Genomic DNA, 27,382 nt, shown 5'->3' with positions numbered 1-27,382 from the left:
AGAATGCTGACAGGTGACGCACAGACGGAACGTTTACAATGTGCTGAGACAGAATGAAGACAGGTGACGCACAGACAGAACGTATAGAATGTGCTCAGACAGAATGCAGACAGGTGACGCACAGACAGAAAGTATAGAATGTGCTCAGGCAGGATGCAGACAGGTGACGCACAGATAAAACAAATAGAATGTGCTCAGACAGAATGCAGACAGGTGACGCACAGATAGAATGTATACAATGAGCTCAGATAGGATGCAGACAGGTGACGCACAGACAGAACGTGTAGAATGTGCTCAGGCAGAATGCTGACAGGTTACGCACAGACAGAACGTATACAATGTGCTGAGAAAGAATGCAGACAGGTGACGCACAGACCGAACGTGTAGAATGTGCTCAGGCAGAATGCTGACAGGTGACGCACAGACGGAACGTATACAATGTGCTGAGACAGAATGCAGACAGGTGACGCACAGATAGAACGTATAGAATGTGCTCAGACAGAATGCAGACAGGTGACGCACAGACAGAATGTATAGAATGTGCTCATGCAAAATGCAGACAGGTGAAACACAGACAGAACGTATAGAATGTGCTCTGGCAGAATGCAGACAGGTGATGCACAAACAGAACGTATAGAATGTGCTCATACAGAATGCAGACAGGTGACGCACAGATAGAACATATAGAATGTGCTCAGAGAGAATGCAGACAGGTGACGCACAGACCGAACGTATAGAATGTGCTCAGACAGAATGCAGAGAGGTGACGCATAGACAAAACGTATAGAATGTGCTCAGACAGAATGCAGACAGGTGACGCACAGACAGAATGTATACAATGTGCTCAGACAGAATGCAGAGAGGTGACGCACAGACAAAACGTATAGAATGTGCTCAGACAGAATGCAGACAGGTGACGCATAGACAGAACGTAGAGAATGTGCTCAGGCAGAATGCAGACAGGTGATGCACAGACAGAATGTGTATAATGTGCTCAGACAGAATGCAGAGAGGTGACGCACAGACAGAACATATAGAATGTGCTCAGACAGAATGCAGAGAGGTGACGCACAAACAGAACGTATAGAATGTGCTCAGGCAGAATGCAGACAGGTGACACAGAGTCAGAACGTATAGAATGTGCTCAGGCAGAATGCAGACAGGTGATGCACAGACAGAACGTATAGAATGTGCTCAGGCAGAATGCAGACAGGTGACGCACAGACAGAATGTATACAATGTGCTCAGACAGAATGCAGACAGGTGATGCACAGATAGAACATATAGAATGTGCTCAGACAGAATGCAGACAGGTGACGCACAGACAGAATGTATAGAATGTGCTCAGGCAGAATGCAGACGGGTGACGCACAGACAGAACGTATAGAATGTGCTCAGACAGAATGCAGACAGGTGACGCATAGACAGAACGTAGAGAATGTGCTCAGGCAGAATGCAGACAGGTGATGCACAGACAGAATGTGTATAATGTGCTCAGGCAGAATGCAGACAGGTGATGCACAGATAGAATGTATAGAATGTGCTCAGGCAGAATGCAGACAGTTGACGCACAGACAGAACGTATAAAATGTGCTCAGGCAGAATGCAGACAGGTGACGCACAGATAGAACGTATAGAATGTGCTCAGGCAGAATGCAGACAGGTGATGCACAGACAGAATGTGTATAATGTGCTCAGGCAGAATGCAGACAGGTGACGCACAGATAGAACGTATAGAATGTGCTCAGGCAGAATGCAGACAGGTGACGCACAGATAGAATGTATAGAATGTGCTCAGGCAGAATGCAGACAGGTGACGCACAGACAGAACGTATAGAATGTGCTCAGGCAGGATGCAGACAGGTGACGCACAGATAGAATGTATAGAATGTGCTCAGGCAGAATGCAGACAGGTGACGCACAGACAGAACGTATAGAATGTGCTCAGGCAGAATGCAGACAGGTGATGCACAGACAGAATGTGTATAATGTGCTCAGGCAGAATGCAGACAGGTGACGCACAGATAGAATGTATAGAATGTGCTCAGGCAGAATGCAGACAGGTGACGCACAGATAGAACGTATACAATGAGCTCAGACAGAATGCAGACAGGTGACGCACAGATAGAATGTATAGAATGTGCTCAGGCAGAATGCAGACAGGTGACGCACAGACAGAACGTATAGAATGTGCTCAGGCAGGATGCAGACAGGTGACGCACAGATAGAACGTATAGAATGTGCTCAGACAGAATGCAGACAGGTGACGCACAGATAGAATGTATACAATGAGCTCAGATAGGATGCAGACAGGTGAAGCACAGACCGAACGTGTAGAATGTGCTCAGGCAGAATGCTGACAGGTAACGCACAGACAGAACGTATAGAATGTGCGCAGACAGAATGCAGACAGGTGACGCACAGACAGAACGTATAGAATGTGCGCAGACAGAATGCAGACAGGTGACGCACAGACAGAACGTATAGAATGTGCTCAGACAGAATGCAGACAGGTGACGCACTGACAGAACTTATAGAGGGGGTCATTCCGAGTTGATCGCTGGCTGCTGTTGTTTGCAGCGCAGCGATCAGTGAAAAAAATGGCTAATCTGCGCATGCGTATGCACCTCAATGCGCACGCACGACATATGGGTACAAAGAGCATCGTGGTTTTGCACATGTTCTAACGAAGCTTTCATTCGCACGGCCGAACGCAGGAAGATTGACATGAAGTCGGCGTTTCTGGGTGTCAACCGACCGGTTTCAGGGAGTGCTTAGAAAAACGCAGGTGTGTCCGGAAAAATGCAGGCGTGGTCGGGCGAATGCTGGGCAGGTGTGTGACGTCAAAAGCCGTCCCTCCATCATTAGAATCAACGCACACAAAGAGTAACTACAGGGCTGGTCTTGTTTTGCACAAAAGATTTTGCAGGCGCTCTGCTGCACAAGCGTTCGCACTTCTGCAAAGCGAAAGACACTCCCCGGTGGGTGGCGACAATGCTTTTGCACGGCTGCTAAAAGTAGCTAGCGAACGATCAACTCCGAATGACCCCCAGAATGTGCTCTGGCAGAATGCAGACAGGTGACACACAGACAGAACGTATAGAATGTGCTCAGGCAGAATGCAGACAGGTGACGCACAGACAGAACGTATAGAATGTGCTCAGGCAGAATGCAGACAGGTGACGCACAGACAGAACGTATAGAATGCGCTCAGGCAGAATGCAGACAGGTGACGCACAGACAGAACGTATAGAATGTGCTCAGGCAGAATGCAGACAGGTGACGCACAGACAGAACTTATAGAATGTGCTCAGACAGAATGCAGACAGGTGACGCACAGACAGAACTTATAGAATGCGCTCAGGCAGAATGCAGACAGGTGACGCACAGACAGAATGTATAGAATGCGCTCAGGCAGAATGCAGACAGGTGACGCACAGACAGAACGTATAGAATGCGCTCAGGCAGAATGCAGACAGGTGACGCATAGATAGAACGTGTAGAATGTGCTCAGGCAGAATGCAGACAGGTGACGTACAGACAGAACGTATAGAATGTGCTCAGACAGAATGCAGACAGGTGACGCACAGATAGAACATATAGAATGTGCTCAGACAGAATGCAGACAGGTGACGCACAGACAGAACGTATAGAATGTGCTCAGACAGAATGCAGAGAGGTGACGCACAGATAGAACATAAAGAATGTGCTCAGACAGAATGCAGACAGGTGACGCACAGACAGAATGTATAGAATGTGCTCAGGCAGAATGCAGACGGGTGACGCACAGACAGAACGTATAGAATGCGCTCAGGCAGAATGCAGACAGGTGACGCACAGACAGAACGTATAGAATGTGCTCAGGCAGAATGCAGACAGGTGACGCACAGATGAATCATATAGAATGCGCTCAGGCAGAATGCAGACAGGTGACGCACAGATATAACATATAGAATGTGCTCAGGCAGAATGCAGACAGGTGACGTACAGACAGAACGTATAGAATGTGCTCAGACAGAATGCAGACAGGTGACGCACAGACATAACGTATAGAATGTGCTCAGACAGAAGGCAGACAGGTGACGCACAGATAAAACGTATACAATGAGCTCAGACAGAATGCAGACAGGTGACGTACAGACAGAATGTATAGAATGTGCTCAGACAGAATGCAGACAGGTGACGCACAGATAGAATGTATACAATGAGCTCAGATAGGATGCAGACAGGTGACGCACAGACAGAACGTGTAGAATGTGTTCAGGCAGAATGCTGACAGGTGACGCACAGACAGAACGTATACAATGTGCTGAGACAGAATGCAGACAGGTGACGCACAGACCGAATGTGTAGAATGTGCTCAGGCAGAATGCAGACAGGTGACGCACAGATAGAACGTATAGAATGTGCTCAGGCAGAATGCAGACAGGTGACGCACAGATAGAATGTATAGAATGTGCTCAGGCAGAATGCAGACAGGTGACGCACAGACAGAACGTATAGAATGTGCTCAGGCAGGATGCAGACAGGTGACGCACAGATAGAATGTATAGAATGTGCTCAGGCAGAATGCAGACAGGTGACGCACAGACAGAACGTATAGAATGTGCTCAGGCAGAATGCAGACAGGTGATGCACAGACAGAATGTGTATAATGTGCTCAGGCAGAATGCAGACAGGTGACGCACAGATAGAATGTATAGAATGTGCTCAGGCAGAATGCAGACAGGTGACGCACAGATAGAACGTATACAATGAGCTCAGACAGAATGCAGACAGGTGACGCACAGATAGAATGTATAGAATGTGCTCAGGCAGAATGCAGACAGGTGACGCACAGACAGAACGTATAGAATGTGCTCAGGCAGGATGCAGACAGGTGACGCACAGATAGAACGTATAGAATGTGCTCAGACAGAATGCAGACAGGTGACGCACAGATAGAATGTATACAATGAGCTCAGATAGGATGCAGACAGGTGAAGCACAGACCGAACGTGTAGAATGTGCTCAGGCAGAATGCTGACAGGTAACGCACAGACAGAACGTATAGAATGTGCGCAGACAGAATGCAGACAGGTGACGCACAGACAGAACGTATAGAATGTGCGCAGACAGAATGCAGACAGGTGACGCACAGACAGAACGTATAGAATGTGCTCAGACAGAATGCAGACAGGTGACGCACTGACAGAACTTATAGAGGGGGTCATTCCGAGTTGATCGCTGGCTGCTGTTGTTTGCAGCGCAGCGATCAGTGAAAAAAATGGCTAATCTGCGCATGCGTATGCACCTCAATGCGCACGCACGACATATGGGTACAAAGAGCATCGTGGTTTTGCACATGTTCTAACGAAGCTTTCATTCGCACGGCCGAACGCAGGAAGATTGACATGAAGTCGGCGTTTCTGGGTGTCAACCGACCGGTTTCAGGGAGTGCTTAGAAAAACGCAGGTGTGTCCGGAAAAATGCAGGCGTGGTCGGGCGAATGCTGGGCAGGTGTGTGACGTCAAAAGCCGTCCCTCCATCATTAGAATCAACGCACACAAAGAGTAACTACAGGGCTGGTCTTGTTTTGCACAAAAGATTTTGCAGGCGCTCTGCTGCACAAGCGTTCGCACTTCTGCAAAGCGAAAGACACTCCCCGGTGGGTGGCGACAATGCTTTTGCACGGCTGCTAAAAGTAGCTAGCGAACGATCAACTCCGAATGACCCCCAGAATGTGCTCTGGCAGAATGCAGACAGGTGACACACAGACAGAACGTATAGAATGTGCTCAGGCAGAATGCAGACAGGTGACGCACAGACAGAACGTATAGAATGTGCTCAGGCAGAATGCAGACAGGTGACGCACAGACAGAACATATAGAATGCGCTCAGGCAGAATGCAGACAGGTGACGCACAGACAGAACGTATAGAATGTGCTCAGGCAGAATGCAGACAGGTGACGCACAGACAGAACTTATAGAATGTGCTCAGACAGAATGCAGACAGGTGACGCACAGACAGAACTTATAGAATGCGCTCAGGCAGAATGCAGACAGGTGACGCACAGACAGAATGTATAGAATGCGCTCAGGCAGAATGCAGACAGGTGACGCACAGACAGAACGTATAGAATGCGCTCAGGCAGAATGCAGACAGGTGACGCATAGATAGAACGTGTAGAATGTGCTCATGCAGAATGCAGACAGGTGACGTACAGACAGAACGTATAGAATGTGCTCAGACAGAATGCAGACAGGTGACGCACAGATAGAACATATAGAATGTGCTCAGACAGAATGCAGACAGGTGACGCACAGACAGAACGTATAGAATGTGCTCAGGCAGAATGCAGACGGGTGACGCACAGACAGAACGTATAGAATGCGCTCAGGCAGAATGCAGACAGGTGACGCACAGACAGAACGTATAGAATGTGCTCAGGCAGAATGCAGACAGGTGACGCACAGATGAATCGTATAGAATGCGCTCAGGCAGAATGCAGACAGGTGACGCACAGATATAACATATAGAATGTGCTCAGGCAGAATGCAGACAGGTGACGTACAGACAGAACGTATAGAATGTGCTCAGACAGAATGCAGACAGGTGACGCACAGACATAACGTATAGAATGTGCTCAGACAGAAGGCAGACAGGTGACGCACAGATAAAACGTATACAATGAGCTCAGACAGAATGCAGACAGGTGACGTACAGACAGAATGTATAGAATGTGCTCAGACAGAATGCAGACAGGTGACGCACAGATAGAATGTATACAATGAGCTCAGATAGGATGCAGACAGGTGACGCACAGACAGAACGTGTAGAATGTGTTCAGGCAGAATGCTGACAGGTGACGCACAGACAGAACGTATACAATGTGCTGAGACAGAATGCAGACAGGTGACGCACAGACCGAATGTGTAGAATGTGCTCAGGCAGAATGCTGACAGGTGACGCACAGACGGAACGTATACAATGTGCTGAGACAGAATGAAGACAGGTGACGCACAGACAGAACGTATAGAATGTGCTCAGACAGAATGCAGACAGGTGACGCACAGACAGAAAGTATAGAATGTGCTCAGGCAGGATGCAGACAGGTGACGCACAGATAGAACAAATAGAATGTGCTCAGACAGAATGCAGACAGGTGACGCACAGATAGAATGTATACAATGAGCTCAGATAGGATGCAGACAGGTGACGCACAGACAGAACGTGTAGAATGTGCTCAGGCAGAATGCTGACAGGTTACGCACAGACAGAACGCATACAATGTGCTGAGAAAGAATGCAGACAGGTGACGCACAGACCGAACGTGTAGAATGTGCTCAGGCAGAATGCTGACAGGTGACGCACAGACGGAACGTATACAATGTGCTGAGACAGAATGCAGACAGGTGACGGACAGATAGAACGTATAGAATGTGCTCAGACAGAATGCAGACAGGTGACGCACAGACAGAAAGTATAGAATGTGCTCATGCAAAATGCAGACAGGTGAAACACAGACAGAACGTATAGAATGTGCTCTGGCAGAATGCAGACAGGTGATGCACAAACAGAACGTATAGAATGTGCTCATACAGAATGCAGACAGGTGACGCACAGATAGAACATATAGAATGTGCTCAGAGAGAATGCAGACAGGTGACGCACAGACCGAACGTATAGAATGTGCTCAGACAGAATGCAGAGAGGTGACGCATAGACAAAACGTATAGAATGTGCTCAGACAGAATGCAGACAGGTGACGCACAGACAGAATGTATACAATGTGCTCAGACAGAATGCAGAGAGGTGACGCACAGACAAAACGTATAGAATGTGCTCAGACAGAATGCAGACAGGTGACGCACAGACAGAATGTATACAATGTGCTCAGACAGAATGCAGACAGGTGACGCACAGATAGAACATATAGAATGTGCTCAGACAGAATGCAGACAGGTGACGCACAGACAGAATGTATAGAATGTGCTCAGGCAGAATGCAGACGGGTGACGCACAGACAGAATGTATAGAATGTGCTCAGACAGAATGCAGACAGGTGACGCATAGACAGAACGTAGAGAATGTGCTCAGGCAGAATGCAGACAGGTGATGCACAGACAGAATGTGTATAATGTGCTCAGGCAGAATGCAGACAGGTGATGCACAGATAGAATGTATAGAATGTGCTCAGGCAGAATGCAGACAGTTGACGCACAGACAGAACGTATAAAATGTGCTCAGGCAGAATGCAGACAGGTGACGCACAGATAGAACGTATAGAATGTGCTCAGGCAGAATGCAGACAGGTGATGCACAGACAGAATGTGTATAATGTGCTCAGGCAGAATGCAGACAGGTGACGCACAGACAGAACGTATAGAATGTGCTCAGGCAGAATGCAGACAGGTGACGCACAGATAGAATGTATAGAATGTGCTCAGGCAGAATGCAGACAGGTGACGCACAGACAGAACGTATAGAATGTGCTCAGGCAGGATGCAGACAGGTGACGCACAGATAGAACGTATAGAATGTGCTCAGATAGAATGCAGACAGGTGACGCACAGATAGAATGTATACAATGAGCTCAGATAGGATGCAGACAGGTGACGCACAGACAGAATGTGTAGAATGTGCTCAGGCAGAATGCTGACAGGCGACGCACAGACAGAACGTATACAATGTGCTGAGACAGAATGCAGACAGGTGACGCACAGACCGAACGTGTAGAATGTGCTCAGGCAAAATGTTGACAGGTGACGCACAGACGGAACGTACACAATGTGCTGAGACAGAATGCAGACAGGTGACACACAGACAGAACGTATAGAATGTGCTCAGACAGAATGCAGACAGGTGACGCACAGACAGAAAGTATAGAATGTGCTCATGCAAAATGCAGACAGGTGACACACAGACAGAACGTATAGAATGTGCTCTGGCAGAATGCAGACAGGTGATGCACAAACAGAACGTATAGAATGTGCTCATACAGAAGGCAAACAGGTGACGCACAGATAGAACATATAGAATGTGCTCAGAGAGAATGCAGACAGGTGACGCACAGACAGAACATATAGAATGTGCTCAGACAGAATGCAGAGAGGTGACGCACAAACAGAACGTATAGAATGTGCTCAGGCAGAATGCAGACAGGTGACACACAGTCAGAACGTATAGAATGTGCTCAGGCAGAATGCAGACAGGTGACGCACAGACAGAACGTATAGAATGTGCTCAGGCAGAATGCAGACAGGTGACGCACAGACAGAATGTATACAATGTGCTCAGACAGAATGCAGACAGGTGACGCACAGATAGAACATATAGAATGTGCTCAGACAGAATGCAGACAGGTGACGCACAGACAGAATGTATAGAATGTGCTCAGGCAGAATGCAGATGGGTGACGCACAGACAGAACGTATAGAATGTGCTCAGGCAGGATGCAGACAGGTGACGCACAGATAGAACGTATAGAATGTGCTCAGACAGAATGCAGACAGGTGACGCACAGATAGAATGTATACAATGAGCTCAGATAGGATGCAGACAGGTGAAGCACAGACCGAACGTGTAGAATGTGCTCAGGCAGAATGCTGACAGGTAACGCACAGACAGAACGTATAGAATGTGCGCAGACAGAATGCAGACAGGTGACGCACAGACAGAACGTATAGAATGTGCTCAGACAGAATGCAGACAGGTGACGCACTGACAGAACTTATAGAGGGGGTCATTCCGAGTTGATCGCTGGCTGCTGTTGTTTGCAGCGCAGCGATCAGTGAAAAAAATGGCTAATCTGCGCATGCGTATGCACCTCAATGCGCACGCACGACATATGGGTACAAAGAGCATCGTGGTTTTGCACATGTTCTAACGAAGCTTTCAGTCGCACGGCCGAACGCAGGAAGATTGACATGAAGTCGGCGTTTCTGGGTGTCAACCGACCGGTTTCAGGGAGTGCTTAGAAAAACGCAGGTGTGTCCGGAAAAATGCAGGCGTGGTCGGGCGAATGCTGGGCAGGTGTGTGACGTCAAAAGCCGTCCCTCCATCATTAGAATCAACGCACACAAAGAGTAACTACAGGGCTGGTCTTGTTTTGCACAAAAGATTTTGCAGGCGCTCTGCTGCACAAGCGTTCGCACTTCTGCAAAGCGAAAGACACTCCCCGGTGGGTGGCGACAATGCTTTTGCACGGCTGCTAAAAGTAGCTAGCGAACGATCAACTCCGAATGACCCCCAGAATGTGCTCTGGCAGAATGCAGACAGGTGACACACAGACAGAACGTATAGAATGTGCTCAGGCAGAATGCAGACAGGTGACGCACAGACAGAACGTATAGAATGTGCTCAGGCAGAATGCAGACAGGTGACGCACAGACAGAACGTATAGAATGCGCTCAGGCAGAATGCAGACAGGTGACGCACAGACAGAACGTATAGAATGTGCTCAGGCAGAATGCAGACAGGTGACGCACAGACAGAACTTATAGAATGTGCTCAGACAGAATGCAGACAGGTGACGCACAGACAGAACTTATAGAATGCGCTTAGGCAGAATGCAGACAGGTGACGCACAGACAGAATGTATAGAATGCGCTCAGGCAGAATGCAGACAGGTGACGCACAGACAGAACGTATAGAATGCGCTCAGGCAGAATGCAGACAGGTGACGCATAGATAGAACGTGTAGAATGTGCTCAGGCAGAATGCAGACAGGTGACGTACAGACAGAACGTATAGAATGTGCTCAGACAGAATGCAGACAGGTGACGCACAGATAGAACATATAGAATGTGCTCAGACAGAATGCAGACAGGTGACGCACAGACAGAACGTATAGAATGTGCTCAGACAGAATGCAGAGAGGTGACGCACAGACAAAACGTATAGAATGCGCTCAGACAGAATGCAGACAGTTGACGCACAGACAGAATGTATACAATGTGCTCAGACAGAATGCAGACAGGTGACGCACAGATAGAACATAAAGAAAGTGCTCAGACAGAATGCAGACAGGTGACGCACAGACAGAATGTATAGAATGTGCTCAGGCAGAATGCAGACGGGTGACGCACAGACAGAACGTATAGAATGCGCTCAGGCAGAATGCAGACAGGTGACGCACAGACAGAACGTATAGAATGTGCTCAGGCAGAATGCAGACAGGTGACGCACAGATGAATCGTATAGAATGCGCTCAGGCAGAATGCAGACAGGTGACGCACAGATATAACGTATAGAATGTGCTCAGGCAGAATGCAGACAGGTGACGTACAGACAGAACGTATAGAATGTGCTCAGACAGAATGCAGACAGGTGACGCACAGACATAACGTATAGAATGTGCTCAGACAGAAGGCAGACAGGTGACGCACAGATAAAACGTATACAATGAGCTCAGACAGAATGCAGACAGGTGACGCACAGATAGAATGTATAGAATGTGCTCAGACAGAATGCAGACAGGTGACGCACAGATAGAATATATACAATGAGCTCAGATAGGATGCAGACAGGTGACGCACAGACAGAACGTGTAGAATGTGCTCAGGCAGAATGCTGACAGGTGACGCACAGACAGAACGTATACAATGTGCTGAGACAGAATGCAGACAGGTGACGCACAGACCGAACGTGTAGAATGTGCTCAGGCAGAATGCTGACAGGTGACGCACAGACGGAACGTATACAATGTGCTGAGACAGAATGAAGACAGGTGACGCACAGACAGAACGTATAGAATGTGCTCAGACAGAATGCAGACAGGTGACGCACAGACAGAAAGTATAGAATGTGCTCAGGCAGGATGCAGACAGGTGACGCACAGATAGAACAAATAGAATGTGCTCAGACAGAATGCAGACAGGTGACGCACAGATAGAATGTATACAATGAGCTCAGATAGGATGCAGACAGGTGACGCACAGACAGAACGTGTAGAATGTGCTCAGGCAGAATGCTGACAGGTTACGCACAGACAGAACGTATACAATGTGCTGAGAAAGAATGCAGACAGGTGACGCACAGACCGAACGTGTAGAATGTGCTCAGGCAGAATGCTGACAGGTGACGCACAGACGGAACGTATACAATGTGCTGAGACAGAATGCAGACAGGTGACGCACAGATAGAACGTATAGAATGTGCTCAGACAGAATGCAGACAGGTGACGCACAGACAGAAAGTATAGAATGTGCTCATGCAAAATGCAGACAGGTGAAACACAGACAGAACGTATAGAATGTGCTCTGGCAGATTGCAGACAGGTGATGCACAAACAGAACGTATAGAATGTGCTCATACAGAATGCAGACAGGTGACGCACAGATAGAACATATAGAATGTGCTCAGAGAGAATGCAGATGTCACAACTGAGGGCCTGAGCTGACGGGAGGCAGCCTCAGTTGTAGGGGCTGAGATGTACCGGAACCTGGGAGGTTGTATCAGACCCCTGGACATGTAAGTAACATGAATAATAACTGCCCGAAGGCGTGACCACGACAACTTGGATAAAAGTCAATGATGTTTATTATGACAACTCCGCAACACAGCAGCAGTAAAAGAAAACGTAAAAGTCAGCAAATAATAAATACAGTTCCTGGGTACTACAGGATGGCAGGAGCCACAGGGCACTGGTAGTGTGAGATAGTTCTTATGATCTTCTAGATGGAAAGTCCTTACCAGGCCCGACTGTAGCAATGGAGATAACCCAGGATTGTGCCAGCTGGTGTTCCAGGAAAAGCTGGGTTGCTGAAGGTAAAACAGCTGCTGTGGATACTGGCTGGAACCAGACTGTTGTTAGTACGGAGTGGATACTGGCTGGAACCAGTTAAATAATAAATGAACTTGGGAGCGATGAAATATGAACTGAAATGTAGAACTTGAGAGCGGAGAAATAATAATACCGGTGGAGAGTGGTAAAGTGTAGAAAGGACACCGGCCCTTTAAGGGAAGCTGTACTCTGCTGGAAGCTGAGCTGGAAGCAGGTAATGTTGTAGCTGGAAACAGATGAATCCACAATGGATTGGAGAGTCAGGCTACACCGCAGGTGGAATGCTGGTGCGGGTCTCTATGGTGGAAGTCTTGAGACAGGAGCTGGAACCTGGAAGACAATCACAGGAGAGAGACAAACAGGAACTAGGTTTGACAACCAAAGCACTGACGCCTTCCTTGCTCAGGCACAGTGTATTTATACCTGCAGCAAGGAAGGGATTGGCTAGGCAATTATGCAGATTAACAATACTGACAACAGATTGGAGGAAATGATCAGCTGACAGAATCCAAGATGGCTGCGCCCATGCAGACACTTGGAGGGAAGTTTGGTTTGTAATCCATGTGGTAATGAAAACAGTAATGGCGGCGCCGGCCACTGGAGACAGGAGACGCCAGGCTGACAAGTGCACATCCAACCACGCGGACACAGCGGAGGCCGCGGCTGACGTAATCGCCACTCTGACACTCTGCATGCAGAAGCTCAGGGACGGCGGCGGAGGCCGCGGGAGACGCCATGCCAGATGTAATAAGGCGTTACTGTGACAGCGTCTCAGAGAGACAGGAGAGGATGCAGGAATGTGAACATTAGGATAACAGATGGAATCCGGTCCTGGAGCGCTGAGCCAGCCTTAGGAGGCATCTGATGGGTAAGAAATGGCGTCCAGATACCCGGATCGTGACAGCACCCCCCCCTTTAGGAGTGGCCCCAGGACACTTCTTTGGCTTTTGAGGAAACTTGGAATGGAATCTCCGGACCAAGGCAGGAGCATGGACATCAGAAGCATTGGTCCATGAACGTTCCTCAGGACCATAACCCTTCCAGTCAATAAGATATTGTAGTTGACCGTAACGGTGACGTGAGTCCAGGATCTTGGCCACTTCATACTCAACGCCTCGTTGAGTTTGGACTTTCGGAGTTGGAGGAAGTGAGGAATGAAACCGATTCAAGATCAGCGGTTTCAACAGGGAAACATGGAATGTCCTGGGTATTTTTAAGAAGGGAGGCAACTGGAGTCTGTAAGCAACAGGATTGATGACTTGTTCAATCTTGAAAGGACCGATATAGCGAGGTGCAAACTTTATACTGGGAACTCTTAACCTCAAATTCTTCGTGGATAACCATACCCGATCACCCACCTTGAGAGCAGGAACTGCTCGACGCTTCTTATCCGCAAACTTCTTGTACCTGAACGATGCCTTGAGCAGAGCTGATCGTACGCTTTTCCAGATATTGGCAAACTGATGCAAGGTGATATCTACTGCGGGAACAGAAGTTGCTGGAAGCGGTTGGAACTCAGGAACTTTAGGGTGGAATCCAAAGTTAGTGAAGAATGGTGTTGAAGCAGATGAAGAATGATACTGGTTGTTATGACAGAACTCGGCCCAGGGAAGTAATTGAACCCAGTCATCTTGAGAGGAGGACACATAGATGCGGAGGAAGGCCTCCAAGTCCTGATTCACCCTCTCGGTTTGACCATTGGTCTGAGGATGGTAAGCCGTGGAAAACTTTAGCTTGACTTGGAGGACTTGACATAAACTTCGCCAGAATTTGGCTGTGAATTGAACTCCTCGATCTGAGATAATTTCTTCAGGAAGACCGTGGAGTCGGAAGATCTCTTGTATGAATACTTGAGCCAACTTGGAAGCTGACGGAAGACCGGTGAGAGGAATGAAGTGTGCCATCTTGGTGAACCGGTCAACTACCACCCAGATGGTATTGAACTTGTTGCACATGGGTAAGTCTGTAATGAAATCCATCGACAAGTGGGTCCATGGTCGACGGGGAACGGATAGTGGAACCAGTTGCCCCGCAGGCGACTGGCGGGATACTTTATGTTGGGCACACTTTGGGCAAGATGCAATAAACTCCAAGACGTCCTTTTTCAGAGTTGGCCACCAATAGGACCTAGAGATAAACTCCAGGGTTTTTTGGATACCTGTATGTCCGGCAAAACGGGAAGCATGGGCCCAATGCATGAGCTTCTTCCTTAGCATCGGCTTCACAAAACTTTTCCCTGATGGGGGCGTAGAGTCCATCCCTACCGTGGAGAATGCCAACGGATTTATAATAGGATGCTTGTCTGAAGACTCTGACTCATTTTCTTGCTCCCATGAGCGGGAAAGGGCATCGGCCTTGCGATTCTGAGAGCCCGGACAGAACTGGAGTTTAAAGTCGAACCTGGAAAAGAAAAGTGCCCATCTGGCCTGACGAGGGTTGAGACATTGTGCGCCCTTCAGGTATAAAAGGTTCTTGTGGTCTGTAAGTATGGTGATTAAATGAGAAGCTCCCTCCAACAGATACCTCCACTCTTCTAGAGCGAGCTTGATGGCTAGCAACTCCTGGTCGCCAATGGCATAGTTGCGCTCAGCTGGGGAGAACTTCCGGGAGAAGAAACTGCAAGGATGTAAATGGCCATCTTTAGCCCTCTGAGATAACACCGCTCCTACTCCAACGGAGGAGGCATCCACCTCTAGGATGAAAGGAGAGTCGATGTCAGGCTGTTTCAGGACAGGCGCAGAGATGAACCTCTGTTTTAAAAGATGAAAAGCTTGCATGGCTTCTTCAGACCACTTGGACGGGTTAGCACCCTTCTTGGTGAAAGCAGTAATAGGCGCCACAATGGTGGAAAAGTCTCGTATAAACTTTCGGTAATAATTGGCGAACCCTAAGAACCTCTGGACCCCTTTGAGGGTTAAGGGTACCGGCCAATTCTGAATTGCTTGTAGTTTCTCAGGATCCATCTCTAGTCCGGAACCGGACACAATGTACCCTAGAAATGGAATGGACTTGACTTCAAAGACGCATTTTTCTAATTTGCAATAGAGATGATTGACACGGAGACGGGACAGAACCTCTTTAACCCAAAAACGATGTTCCTCTAAATCGTTGGCAAAAATGAGGATATCGTCTAGATAGACCATGACATGACGGTATAGAATGTCTCTGAAAATCTCATTGACAAAATGCTGGAAGACAGCTGGAGCATTGCTCAATCCGAAGGGCATGACGAGGTACTCATAATGTCCGTCACGGGTGTTAAAGGCGGTCTTCCACTCTTCACTCTCACGGATCCGGATGAGATTGTATGCACCTCGCAAGTCCAGCTTTGTAAAGATGGTAGCTCCGCTAACTCTGTCAAAGAGCTCAGTAATCAGGGGTAAAGGATAACGGTTCTTGATGGTAATGTCGTTCAAACCTCTGTAGTCGATGCACGGCCGCAGACCACCATCTTTCTTTTTTACAAAAAAGAAGCCTGCGCCGGCTGGGGAAGAAGAAGGTCGAATGAACCCCTTTGCTAGGTTCTCTTTAATGTATTCCTCCATAGAATGCGTCTCAGGCAGAGACAACGGATAAGTTCGGCCTCGAGGTGGAACCTTCCCTGGAACGAGATCAATCGGGCAGTCCCATTCTCTATGAGGAGGAAGGATATCAGCAGAAGCTTTACTGAACACATCCGTGAAATCTTGATATGGAGGAGGTGGAACATCAGACGACCTGGGGGAGGAAGAACAGACAGGCAATACTTTAAACAAACATGTCTCTGCACAGGAGGAACCCCATGCCAGGATTTGCGTAGTCGTCCAATCAATTGTAGGATTGTGAAGACGGAGCCATGGAAGGCCCAGGACCACAGGATGTGTGGCTCTTGGAATCACTAAAAGTGAAATAAGTTCGGAATGAAGAACTCCCACTCTCAGATGAACTGGTAGAGTCCTTAGAGCAATAACAGTATCAAAAATTTTACTGCCATCCACGGCAGTTAAGGAAAAGGAGGAAGGAAGTCTCTCGGTGGGTAGGGACCACCGTTTAACATAGGCTTCAGTAATAAAGTTCCCAGCTGCTCCGGAATCAAGGAGAGCAATGACGTTCCGATAACGTTGAGCAACTTGAAGCGAGACTGGGAGATTACAATCATGAGGAGATGGAGAGGAGATCATTACTCCTAGCCGGCCCTCTCCTGGGCGAGCTAGGGTTTGGAGTTTTCCCGGACGTTCGGGACAGGCATTGATGGTGTGAGACGGAGCTGCACAGTAAAGACAAAGAGACTCAGAGAGACGTCTTCGGCGCTCAGCAGGAGTTAAACGGGAACGGCCAATTTGCATGGGCTCATCTTTAGATGGTGACAGTTGACGAGGAGGAGGAGCAGAAGATTTTGGAGCAGATGATCTTCCACGCTCAGTTGCTCTCTCTCTGAAACGTAAATCAACTTTCGTGCAGAGTGAGATTAGCTCATCTAACTTAGAAGGTAAGTCTCTGGTAGCTAACTCATTTTTAATAAGCTCAGATAAGCCATGCCAGAATGCAGCATACAGGGCCTCGTCGTTCCATGCCAGTTCGGATGCCAGGATCTGGAACTGTATCAGATATTGTCCTACAGTACGTGACCCCTGGCGTAAACGGAGAATCTCGGATGAAGCTGAGGTTACCCGGCCTGGCTCGTCGAAGATGCGCCTGAATGTTGACACGAATGCAGTGTAAGAAGATAGCAGGGTGTCGGACCTCTCCCATAACGGTGATGCCCAGTCAAGGGCGGAGCCACTGAGAAGAGAGATGATGTAGGCAATTTTTGTACGGTCACTGGGAAAATTGCCAGGTTGTAGCTCAAACTGAATCTCACACTGGTTGAGAAATCCCCTGCAGAATCTTGGAGATCCGTCAAATTTTGCTGGCGTTGGAAGATGAAGACGTGGAGCAGAAATGGGTAAGGTGGGTGGGGTTATAGCTGGAGTCACTGTGGTTGATGCACCAGATGCGCCTGATCCACGGAGAGTTGTCTGAATCCCATCCAGCCGAGTAGAGAGATCCTGGAGACAGCGGATGATGTGGCCCTGTGCAGCCTCCTGATGTTCTAGTCGGGCTGCCAGTTCTTGCATCGGCCTGGCCGCTTGATCCTGGTCTCCGGCTGGATTCATTAGGTCAGTGCTTACTGTCACAACTGAGGGCCTGAGCTGACGGGAGGCAGCCTCAGTTGTAGGGGCTGAGATGTACCGGAACCTGGGAGGTTGTATCAGACCCCTGGACATGTAAGTAACATGAATAATAACTGCCCGAAGGCGTGACCACGACAACTTGGATAAAAGTCAATGATGTTTATTATGACAACTCCGCAACACAGCAGCAGTAAAAGAAAACGTAAAAGTCAGCAAATAATAAATACAGTTCCTGGGTACTACAGGATGGCAGGAGCCACAGGGCACTGGTAGTGTGAGATAGTTCTTATGATCTTCTAGATGGAAAGTCCTTACCAGGCCCGACTGTAGCAATGGAGATAACCCAGGATTGTGCCAGCTGGTGTTCCAGGAAAAGCTGGGTTGCTGAAGGTAAAACAGCTGCTGTGGATACTGGCTGGAACCAGACTGTTGTTAGCACGGAGTGGATACTGGCTGGAACCAGTTAAATAATAAATGAACTTGGGAGCGATGAAATATGAACTGAAATGTAGAACTTGAGAGCGGAGAAATAATAATACCGGTGGAGAGTGGTAAAGTGTAGAAAGGACACCGGCCCTTTAAGGGAAGCTGTACTCTGCTGGAAGCTGAGCTGGAAGCAGGTAATGTTGTAGCTGGAAACAGATGAATCCACAATGGATTGGAGAGTCAGGCTACACCGCAGGTGGAATGCTGGTGCGGGTCTCTATGGTGGAAGTCTTGAGACAGGAGCTGGAACCTGGAAGACAATCACAGGAGAGAGACAAACAGGAACTAGGTTTGACAACCAAAGCACTGACGCCTTCCTTGCTCAGGCACAGTGTATTTATACCTGCAGCAAGGAAGGGATTGGCTAGGCAATTATGCAGATTAACAATACTGACAACAGATTGGAGGAAATGATCAGCTGACAGAATCCAAGATGGCTGCGCCCATGCAGACACTTGGAGGGAAGTTTGGTTTGTAATCCATGTGGTAATGAAAACAGTAATGGCGGCGCCGGCCACTGGAGACAGGAGACGCCAGGCTGACAAGTGCACATCCAACCACGCGGACACAGCGGAGGCCGCGGCTGACGTAATCGCCACTCTGACACTCTGCATGCAGAAGCTCAGGGACGGCGGCGGAGGCCGCGGGAGACGCCATGCCAGATGTAATAAGGCGTTACTGTGACAGCGTCTCAGAGAGACAGGAGAGGATGCAGGAATGTGAACATTAGGATAACAGATGGAATCCGGTCCTGGAGCGCTGAGCCAGCCTTAGGAGGCATCTGATGGGTAAGAAATGGCGTCCAGATACCCGGATCGTGACAGCAGACAGGTGACGCACAGACCGAACGTATAGAATGTGCTCAGACAGAATGCAGAGAGGTGACGCATAGACAAAACGTATAGAATGTGCTCAGACAGAATGCAGACAGGTGACGCACAGACAGAATGTATACAATGTGCTCAGACAGAATGCAGAGAGGTGACGCACAGACAAAACGTATAGAACGTGCTCAGACAGAATGCAGACAGGTGACGCACAGACAGAATGTATACAATGTGCTCAGACAGAATGCAGACAGGTGACGCACAGATAGAACATATAGAATGTGCTCAGACAGAATGCAGACAGGTGAGGCATAGACAGAACGTAGAGAATGTGCTCAGGCAGAATGCAGACAGTTGACGCACAGACAGAACGTATAAAATGTGCTCAGGCAGAATGCAGACAGGTGACGCACAGATAGAACGTATAGAATGTGCTCAGGCAGAATGCAGACAGGTGATGCACAGACAGAATGTGTATAATGTGCTCAGGCAGAATGCAGACAGGTGACGCACAGACAGAACGTATAGAATGTGCTCAGGCAGAATGCAGACAGGTGACGCACAGATAGAATGTATAGAATGTGCTCAGGCAGAATGCAGACAGGTGACGCACAGACAGAACGTATAGAATGTGCTCAGGCAGGATGCAGACAGGTGACGCACAGATAGAACGTATAGAATGTGCTCAGATAGAATGCAGACAGGTGACGCACAAATAGAATGTATACAATGAGCTCAGATAGGATGCAGACAGGTGACGCACAGACAGAATGTGTAGAATGTGCTCAGGCAGAATGCTGACAGGCGACGCACAGACAGAACGTATACAATGTGCTGAGACAGAATGCAGACAGGTGACGCACAGACCGAACGTGTAGAATGTGCTCAGGCAGAATGCTGACAGGTGACGCACAGACGGAACGTATACAATGTGCTGAGACAGAATGCAGACAGGTGACACACAGACAGAACGTATAGAATGTGCTCAGACAGAATGCAGACAGGTGACGCACAGACAGAAAGTATAGAATGTGCTCATGCAAAATGCAGACAGGTGACACACAGACAGAACGTATAGAATGTGCTCTGGCAGAATGCAGACAGGTGATGCACAAACAGAACGTATAGAATGTGCTCATACAGAATGCAGACAGGTGACGCACAGATAGAACATATAGAATGTGCTCAGAGAGAATGCAGACAGGTGACGCACAGACAGAACATATAGAATGTGCTCAGACAGAATGCAGAGAGGTGACGCACAAACAGAACGTATAGAATGTGCTCAGGCAGAATGCAGACAGGTGACACAGAGTCAGAACGTATAGAATGTGCTCAGGCAGAATGCAGACAGGTGATGCACAGACAGAACGTATAGAATGTGCTCAGGCAGAATGCAGACAGGTGACGCACAGACAGAATGTATACAATGTGCTCAGACAGAATGCAGACAGGTGACGCACAGATAGAACATATAGAATGTGCTCAGACAGAATGCAGACAGGTGACGCACAGACAGAATGTATAGAATGTGCTCAGGCAGAATGCAGATGGGTGACGCACAGACAGAACGTATAGAATGTGCTCAGACAGAATGCAGACAGGTGACGCATAGACAGAACGTATAGAATGTGCTCAGGCAGAATGCAGACAGGTGATGCACAGACAGAATGTGTATAATGTGCTCAGGCAGAATGCAGACAGGTGATGCACAGAGAGAATGTATAGAATGTGCTCAGGCAGAATGCAGACAGGTGACGCACAGACAGAACGTATAGAATGTGCTCAGGCAGAATGCAGACAGGTGACGCACAGATAGAACGTATAGAATGTGCTCAGGCAGAATGCAGACAGGTGATGCACAGACAGAATGTGTATAATGTGCTCAGGCAGAATGCAGACAGGTGACGCACAGACAGAACGTATAGAATGTGCTCAGGCAGAATGCAGACAGGTGACGCACAGATAGAATGTATAGAATGTGCTCAGGCAGAATGCAGACAGGTGACGCACAGACAGAACGTATAGAATGTGCTCAGGCAGGATGCAGACAGATGACGCACAGATAGAACGTATAGAATGTGCTCAGACAGAATGCAGACAGGTGACGCACAGATAGAATGTATACAATGAGCTCAGATAGGATACAGACAGGTGACGCACAGACAAAATGTGTAGAATGTGCTCAGGCAGAATGCTGACAGGCGACGCACAGACAGAACGTATACAATGTGCTGAGACAGAATGCAGACAGGTGACGCACAGACCGAACGTGTAGAATGTGCTCAGGCAGAATGCTGACAGGTGACGCACAGACGGAACGTATAGAATGTGCTCAGACAGAATGCAGACAGGTGACGCACAGACAGAAAGTATAGAATGTGCTCATGCAAAATGCAGACAGGTGACACACAGACAGAACGTATAGAATGTGCTCTGGCAGAATGCAGACAGGTGATGCACAAACAGAACGTATAGAATGTGCTCATACAGAATGCAGACAGGTGACGCACAGATAGAACATATAGAATGTGCTCAGAGAGAATGCAGACAGGTGACGCACAGACAGAACGTATAGAATGTGCTCAGACAGAATGCAGAGAGGTGACGCACAGACAGAAAGTATAGAATGTGCTCAGGCAGAATGCAGACAGGTGACGCACAGACAGAACGTATAGAATGTGCTCAGGCAGAATGCAGACAGGTGACGCACAGACAGAACGTATAGAATGTGCTCAGGCAGAATGCAGACAGGTGATGCACAGACAGAATGTGTATAATGTGCTCAGGCAGAATGCAGACAGGTGACGCACAGATAGAATGTATAGAATGTGCTCAGGCAGAATGCAGACAGGTGACGCACAGACAGAACGTATAGAATGTGCTCAGGCAGAATGCAGACAGGTGATGCACAGACAGAATGTGTATAATGTGCTCAGGCAGAATGCAGACAGGTGACGCACAGATAGAACGTATAGAATGTGCTCAGGCAGAATGCAGACAGGTGACGCACAGACAGAACTTATAGAATGTGCTCAGGCAGGATGCAGGCAGGTGATGCACAGATAGAACGTATAGAATGTGCTCAGACAGAATGCAGACAGGTGACGCACAGATAGAATGTATACAATGAGCTCAGATAGGATGCAGACAGGTGACGCACAGACAGAACGTATACAATGTGCTGAGACAGAATGCAGACAGGTGACGCACAGACCGAACGTGTAAAATGTGCTCAGGCAGAATGCTGACAGCTGACGCACAGACAGAACGTATACAATGTGCTGAGACAGAATGCAGACAAGTGACGCACAGACAGAACGTATAGAATGTGCTCAGACAGAATGCAGACAGGTGACGCACAGACAGAAAGTATAGAATGTGCTCATGCAAAATGCAGACAGGTGACACACAGACAGAACGTATAGAATGTGCTCTAGCAGAATGCAGACAGGTGATGCACAAACAGAACGTATAGAATGTGCTCATACAGAATGCAGACAGGTGACGCACAGACAGAACGTATAGAATATGCTCATACAGAATGCAGACAGGTGACACACAGATAGAGTGCGTATAGAATGTGCTCATACAGATTGCGGTTGCCACAGATTCCCTGTCGACCTAGTTACTATCAACCAATAGTGGTCGACCTAGACATTGTCGACCTAGAGACCGGATACCTGCACTACATGTAGAAGCAGAACGTACTGTACGGCCCCTGCGTGCAAGGCAATACATAACCGCACTTCCATTTACATACAGAATGCACTGTCCATGTGTAAAGCTGCTCCCAGCTCAGCCAGCCCCCAGTGAGTAATACACTTCCAGCCGTCACACGGCTTCTGCTTTCAGTCTGACAGGAATTATCAGCCATTGATGGCGTACGCTGAAGATATACAATCAGCCTTTCCACATCTGCGGCCGTGCTGTTACATGTTCCCTCTCCGGTTGCAGACAAGCCTCTAACTAGCTTTTACCATAATTGTTTCAGACTGTTCCAGTTCCATACACAGGGTGGGATGTATCAAGCCTTGGAGACAGATAAAGTGAAGTCCTTGCCCATAGCAACAAATCAGCATATTTCAAAGACTACAGTGCTCGGTAGATGATAGTTGGAAACTGATGGGTGCTTTGGGCTACTTCTCAACTTTATCTCTCTCCAAGGCTTGATACATTTCCCCCTGATGCTGAATGGGATTTACACCTGGGCATAGTGTAAAATAAATATACTGCACATGGCTATAGAGCATATATAGAATTGGTAATGGCAGCATGCCTTGAAACAGTTTTGCTGTTTGGGCATGATCAAAACAGTGGCAGGGTGTGCTGGGATGTGTAGTTCCACAACAGCTGAAGCGACGGTCGATGCCTACCCCTCATCTAGAGTCCCTTTCACGGGAAAGCTGAGACACGAGTACAGAGGGTCCCAGACTTTAGGAGAGCTCCTGATCTTGCAGCTGAGAAGCCTCGTTATGTATTCCACGGAAGCCATGTACCGGATACGAGAAGTGAGCGTATTATTCCATGCAGACCCTAATGATATATACAATGTGTTTAATTTTCAGGTGGTGATTGGATTGTGCTTAATGTACCCTGTTCTAAGAGGCATTTTCTGGCAGATTCACTCCGCGGTCACCGGAAGCTACATCTCAGGGGATCATTCTCTGGCTTTCATCAATTGTCCCAATGAACAATTAGCAAAAGAGATTGGCAGGTGCGGTAAGACCTCCACAGGGGTTGGGACCGTATTTATAAATGGGAAGCGACACTGGGGCGGATGCGGAGTTGAACGCTAAACGGACGTAGTTATATCCACAATGGGGGGTACTCAATTGAAGTCGGAAACTGCCGTCTTGTCGGAAAGATGGCAGTTTCCGACTGTTTTAGGTTGGAAGGGGTTCCGACCTATTCAATGCCGGCTCCTTTTTTCCCGACTTGTCGGAAAACACGTGGATTGTCGGAATCCACGTGTTCTGTCGGAAGCGCGGCCAAACCTGATAGGTTTGAAAGGATTCGACATCAATTGAATATACCCCATTGTATGTATGGGGCTAATTGCAGATCCTTCCCGTATGTCACCATATTGCCCCTATCCTTACACTAGTGCATAGGTTCTCAAACTCGGTCCTCAGGACCCCACACAGTGCATGTTTTGCAGGTAACCCAGCAGGTGCACAGGTGTATTAATTACTCATTAATTTTAAAAGGTCCACAGATGGAGCTAATTATTTCACTTGCGATTCTGTGAGGAGACCTGCAAAACATGCACTGTGTGGAGTCCTGAGGACCGAGTTTGAGAACCTGTGCACTAGTGCATAGGTTCTCAAACTCGGTCCTCAGGACCCCACACAGTGCATATTTGCAGGTAACCCAGCAGGTGCACAGGTGTATTAATTACTCACTGACACATTTTAAAAGGTCCACAGGTGGAGCTAATTATTTCACTTGTGATTCTGTGAGGAGACCTGCAAAACATGCACCGTGTGGGGTCCTAAGGACCGAGTTTGAGAACCTGTGCACTAGAGGGTAGATTCCCTGGAGTTTCTAAAAGTGAAAAGTAGTGTTGTTGCCCGTAGCAACCAATAAAATTCAAGCTAAATCCAGCGTTATCCAGTTTTTGAAACACAAGACTGGATAATGCACGGTACGGAGAAGTAACGAGTTGCAAATAGCGTCAGGCGAGTAGTATATCACGCCAACACATCACATAGCCGATGCATGTTTGCGGAATGGAGCAGGGCATGAATTATGGAAGCCGCCTGAAAGCTATGCAAACATAGTGTCTGTCTAACACACAGTCTGACTCCCGTAGGGGCATTCTGGAGAAAAAACTGGCCGCCAGCGTGAATATTATGCCAAAAAGTTCATCACTGTAAGTATGACATTAATAATTCTAAATACTGTAATCAGCTCTGAACAGGATCAGTTTTACTGTTATTATCTTTTTTCTATCAGTGCATGATGAGGCAGACATACAATAAACAGCATAAATCCCAAAAGTGGTCCCCAAGGCATCATAACGTTCCAGGTTTTAGGTATAGCCATGGCTCAGCGCAGATGGTTAAATCAGATTGACTGTGTTGCTAATTACGTCACCTGTGGCCAAGCATGGATCTACTTAAAACCTTGAGTGTTGGGATACCTTGGGGACAGCGTCTGGGAACCTCTGGCATAAATACACAGCAATAAACCATCGCATAAGTACAAAGCATGAAAACATGGCAGTGCATCCACGGACAAGGCGTGACGAGTGCAGGGGTAAAGGCTGCGCAGCTCGCTGTAGCACGCATTCCGGGTGACACATAAACCTCTGGTCTGAACAGGGGCGGATTGAGGGGGTCATTCCGACCTGATCGCACGTTAGGTTTTTTTCGCTGCACTGCGATCAGGTCACAACTGCGCATATACCGCAATGCGCATGCGCGTCGTACGGGTACAGAGCGGATCATTGCTGAGCGATGGATTTAACGAAGGAGATTGACAGGAAGAAGGCGTTTGTGGGTGGCAACTGACTGTTTTCTGGGAGTGGTAGGGAAAACGCAGGCGTGTCCATGCGTTTGCAGGGCGGGTGTCTGACGTCAATTCCGGACATGCTGAAGTGATCGCAGCGGCTGAGTAAGTTCTGGGCAACTCAGAAACTGCACAAAACTTTTCAGTACCGCTCGGCTGCACATGCGATCGCACACTTGCAAAGTGAAAATACACTCCCCTATAGGCGGCGACTATCTGATCGCAGCGCTGCAAAAAGTAGCTAGCGAGCGATCAATTCGGAATGACCCCCTAAGTGTAAATCTAAATACAAGCAATAAACATTGACAAAAGAATAAAAATAAAGCTTAAAATAGAAGATAAGTTCTGAGATCTGAGGGCCTTATTCAGCAGAGGTCTGCGATCAGATAGACGCCGCCCATAGAGTGGAAACTGTGAAAACCCGCCCCGTGCAAGGTTGCGAATGCATGTGTACACCGTGCGAAAACTTCACCAGACAGTGGACAGCTGCAAATCCGTCCACAACTCACTCACCATCTAATGATTTTCCAGTCTGTGCGCAGCCCAGGACTTACTCCTACAGTGCGATACAGACAGGCTGATCGGGGCCGGAGCTGACGTCACACACCCGCCCAGAAAACGCTTGGGAACGCCTGCGTTTTTCCTGACACTCCCAGAAAACGTCCTCTTCCTGTCAATCAACCTGCGTTCGCCTAGTGATCAAAAAAAATCACAGGATCTTTTTGCAGTTTGGCCTCGCACCTGCACACTATGATCCGTACTCATGCGCAGTCATTCAATAATCGGCCGCTGTGCGATTTCGCACAACAGCGATCCGGTCTGAATTAGGCCCTTGAGTTCTAAAAGTTCTCTGTTATGTATTCTGCTACGCATTTCGCTGTTCACTTGCGTCCTCAATACTGCCCCCTGCTGCTAAACTTCTGGGTTTCATGATAAACCTTACAAGTCAGAGGTTGTTGCCTGAGGCAATGAAATCTGACCCTGTCTGACTGGAGTTTGATCAGGTCTGAAGCACAGTTCAGCCAGGGCCGTCGAGACAGTCACTGGGCCCGGTTACCGAGGTAACGTGGTCAAATCTGGGAGGTGTGGCCATGCCCACTCCTACACTTTAGTCATTTAATAAAGTTACACAAGAGATATATATATATATATATATTTATCACAATCATTACCTCATCTGCCATTCTCATATATGTTTATTCTGCAGATATATTTGGAAAGGAGAAATAGAAGAGTCTTCTGAGGTACTTTTAGTAAGTGTTTAATTTCACCCTTAAAAATGAAGTAAAAGCCTCTGTATGCCAGTAGTATGTATCATAGATTGTGTGTTACTGAGGTATATTACTCAGGGCCGGTTCAAGGGCGCTCTGCGCCCCGGGCAGGAAATGGGGCGTGGCCTAATACAGGGGGCGTGGTCAGTTACGCCCCCTGTACATTGCTAGCGCCGCTTGACGCACAGCAAAAGGTCCTCTCCACGAAGAGAAACTAGACGCTATGCGTCTAGTTCCCTTCGTGGAGAGGACCTTTGCTGTGCGGTGCGCGATGACGTCATCGCACACCGCTCAGCAAAGTTACTCTCCACGAAGGGAAACTAGACGCATAGCGTCTAGTTCCCTTCACAGGAGGCGGACGGGGA

The 27,382-nt window shown here is 48.1% G+C and overlaps 1 protein-coding gene across 4 annotated transcripts in view; it reads left to right on the top strand.

Moving 5' to 3' along the window:
- The window catches only part of LOC134947425 (protein CutA homolog), a 62,636-nt gene that overhangs the window by 23,164 nt on the left and 12,090 nt on the right, over positions 1-27,382 (top strand). For 2 of the 4 annotated variants that reach the window (XM_063935520.1, XM_063935522.1), the window contains exons 2-4: positions 23,802-23,950; positions 25,049-25,108; positions 26,954-26,990. In XM_063935520.1, the coding sequence (XP_063791590.1) occupies positions 23,802-23,950; positions 25,049-25,108; positions 26,954-26,990 (246 nt within the window). Of the gene's footprint in view, positions 1-23,801; positions 23,951-25,048; positions 25,109-26,953; positions 27,000-27,382 lie in introns of all 4 variants that reach the window. The other 2 variants (XM_063935519.1, XM_063935521.1) reach the window with 1 other exon arrangement.

This window comes from Pseudophryne corroboree, chromosome 8 (assembly GCF_028390025.1).
Source record: "Pseudophryne corroboree isolate aPseCor3 chromosome 8, aPseCor3.hap2, whole genome shotgun sequence".
Taxonomy (NCBI): Eukaryota; Metazoa; Chordata; class Amphibia; order Anura; family Myobatrachidae; genus Pseudophryne; species Pseudophryne corroboree.
This window is presented reverse-complemented; position numbering and strand designations above follow the sequence as displayed.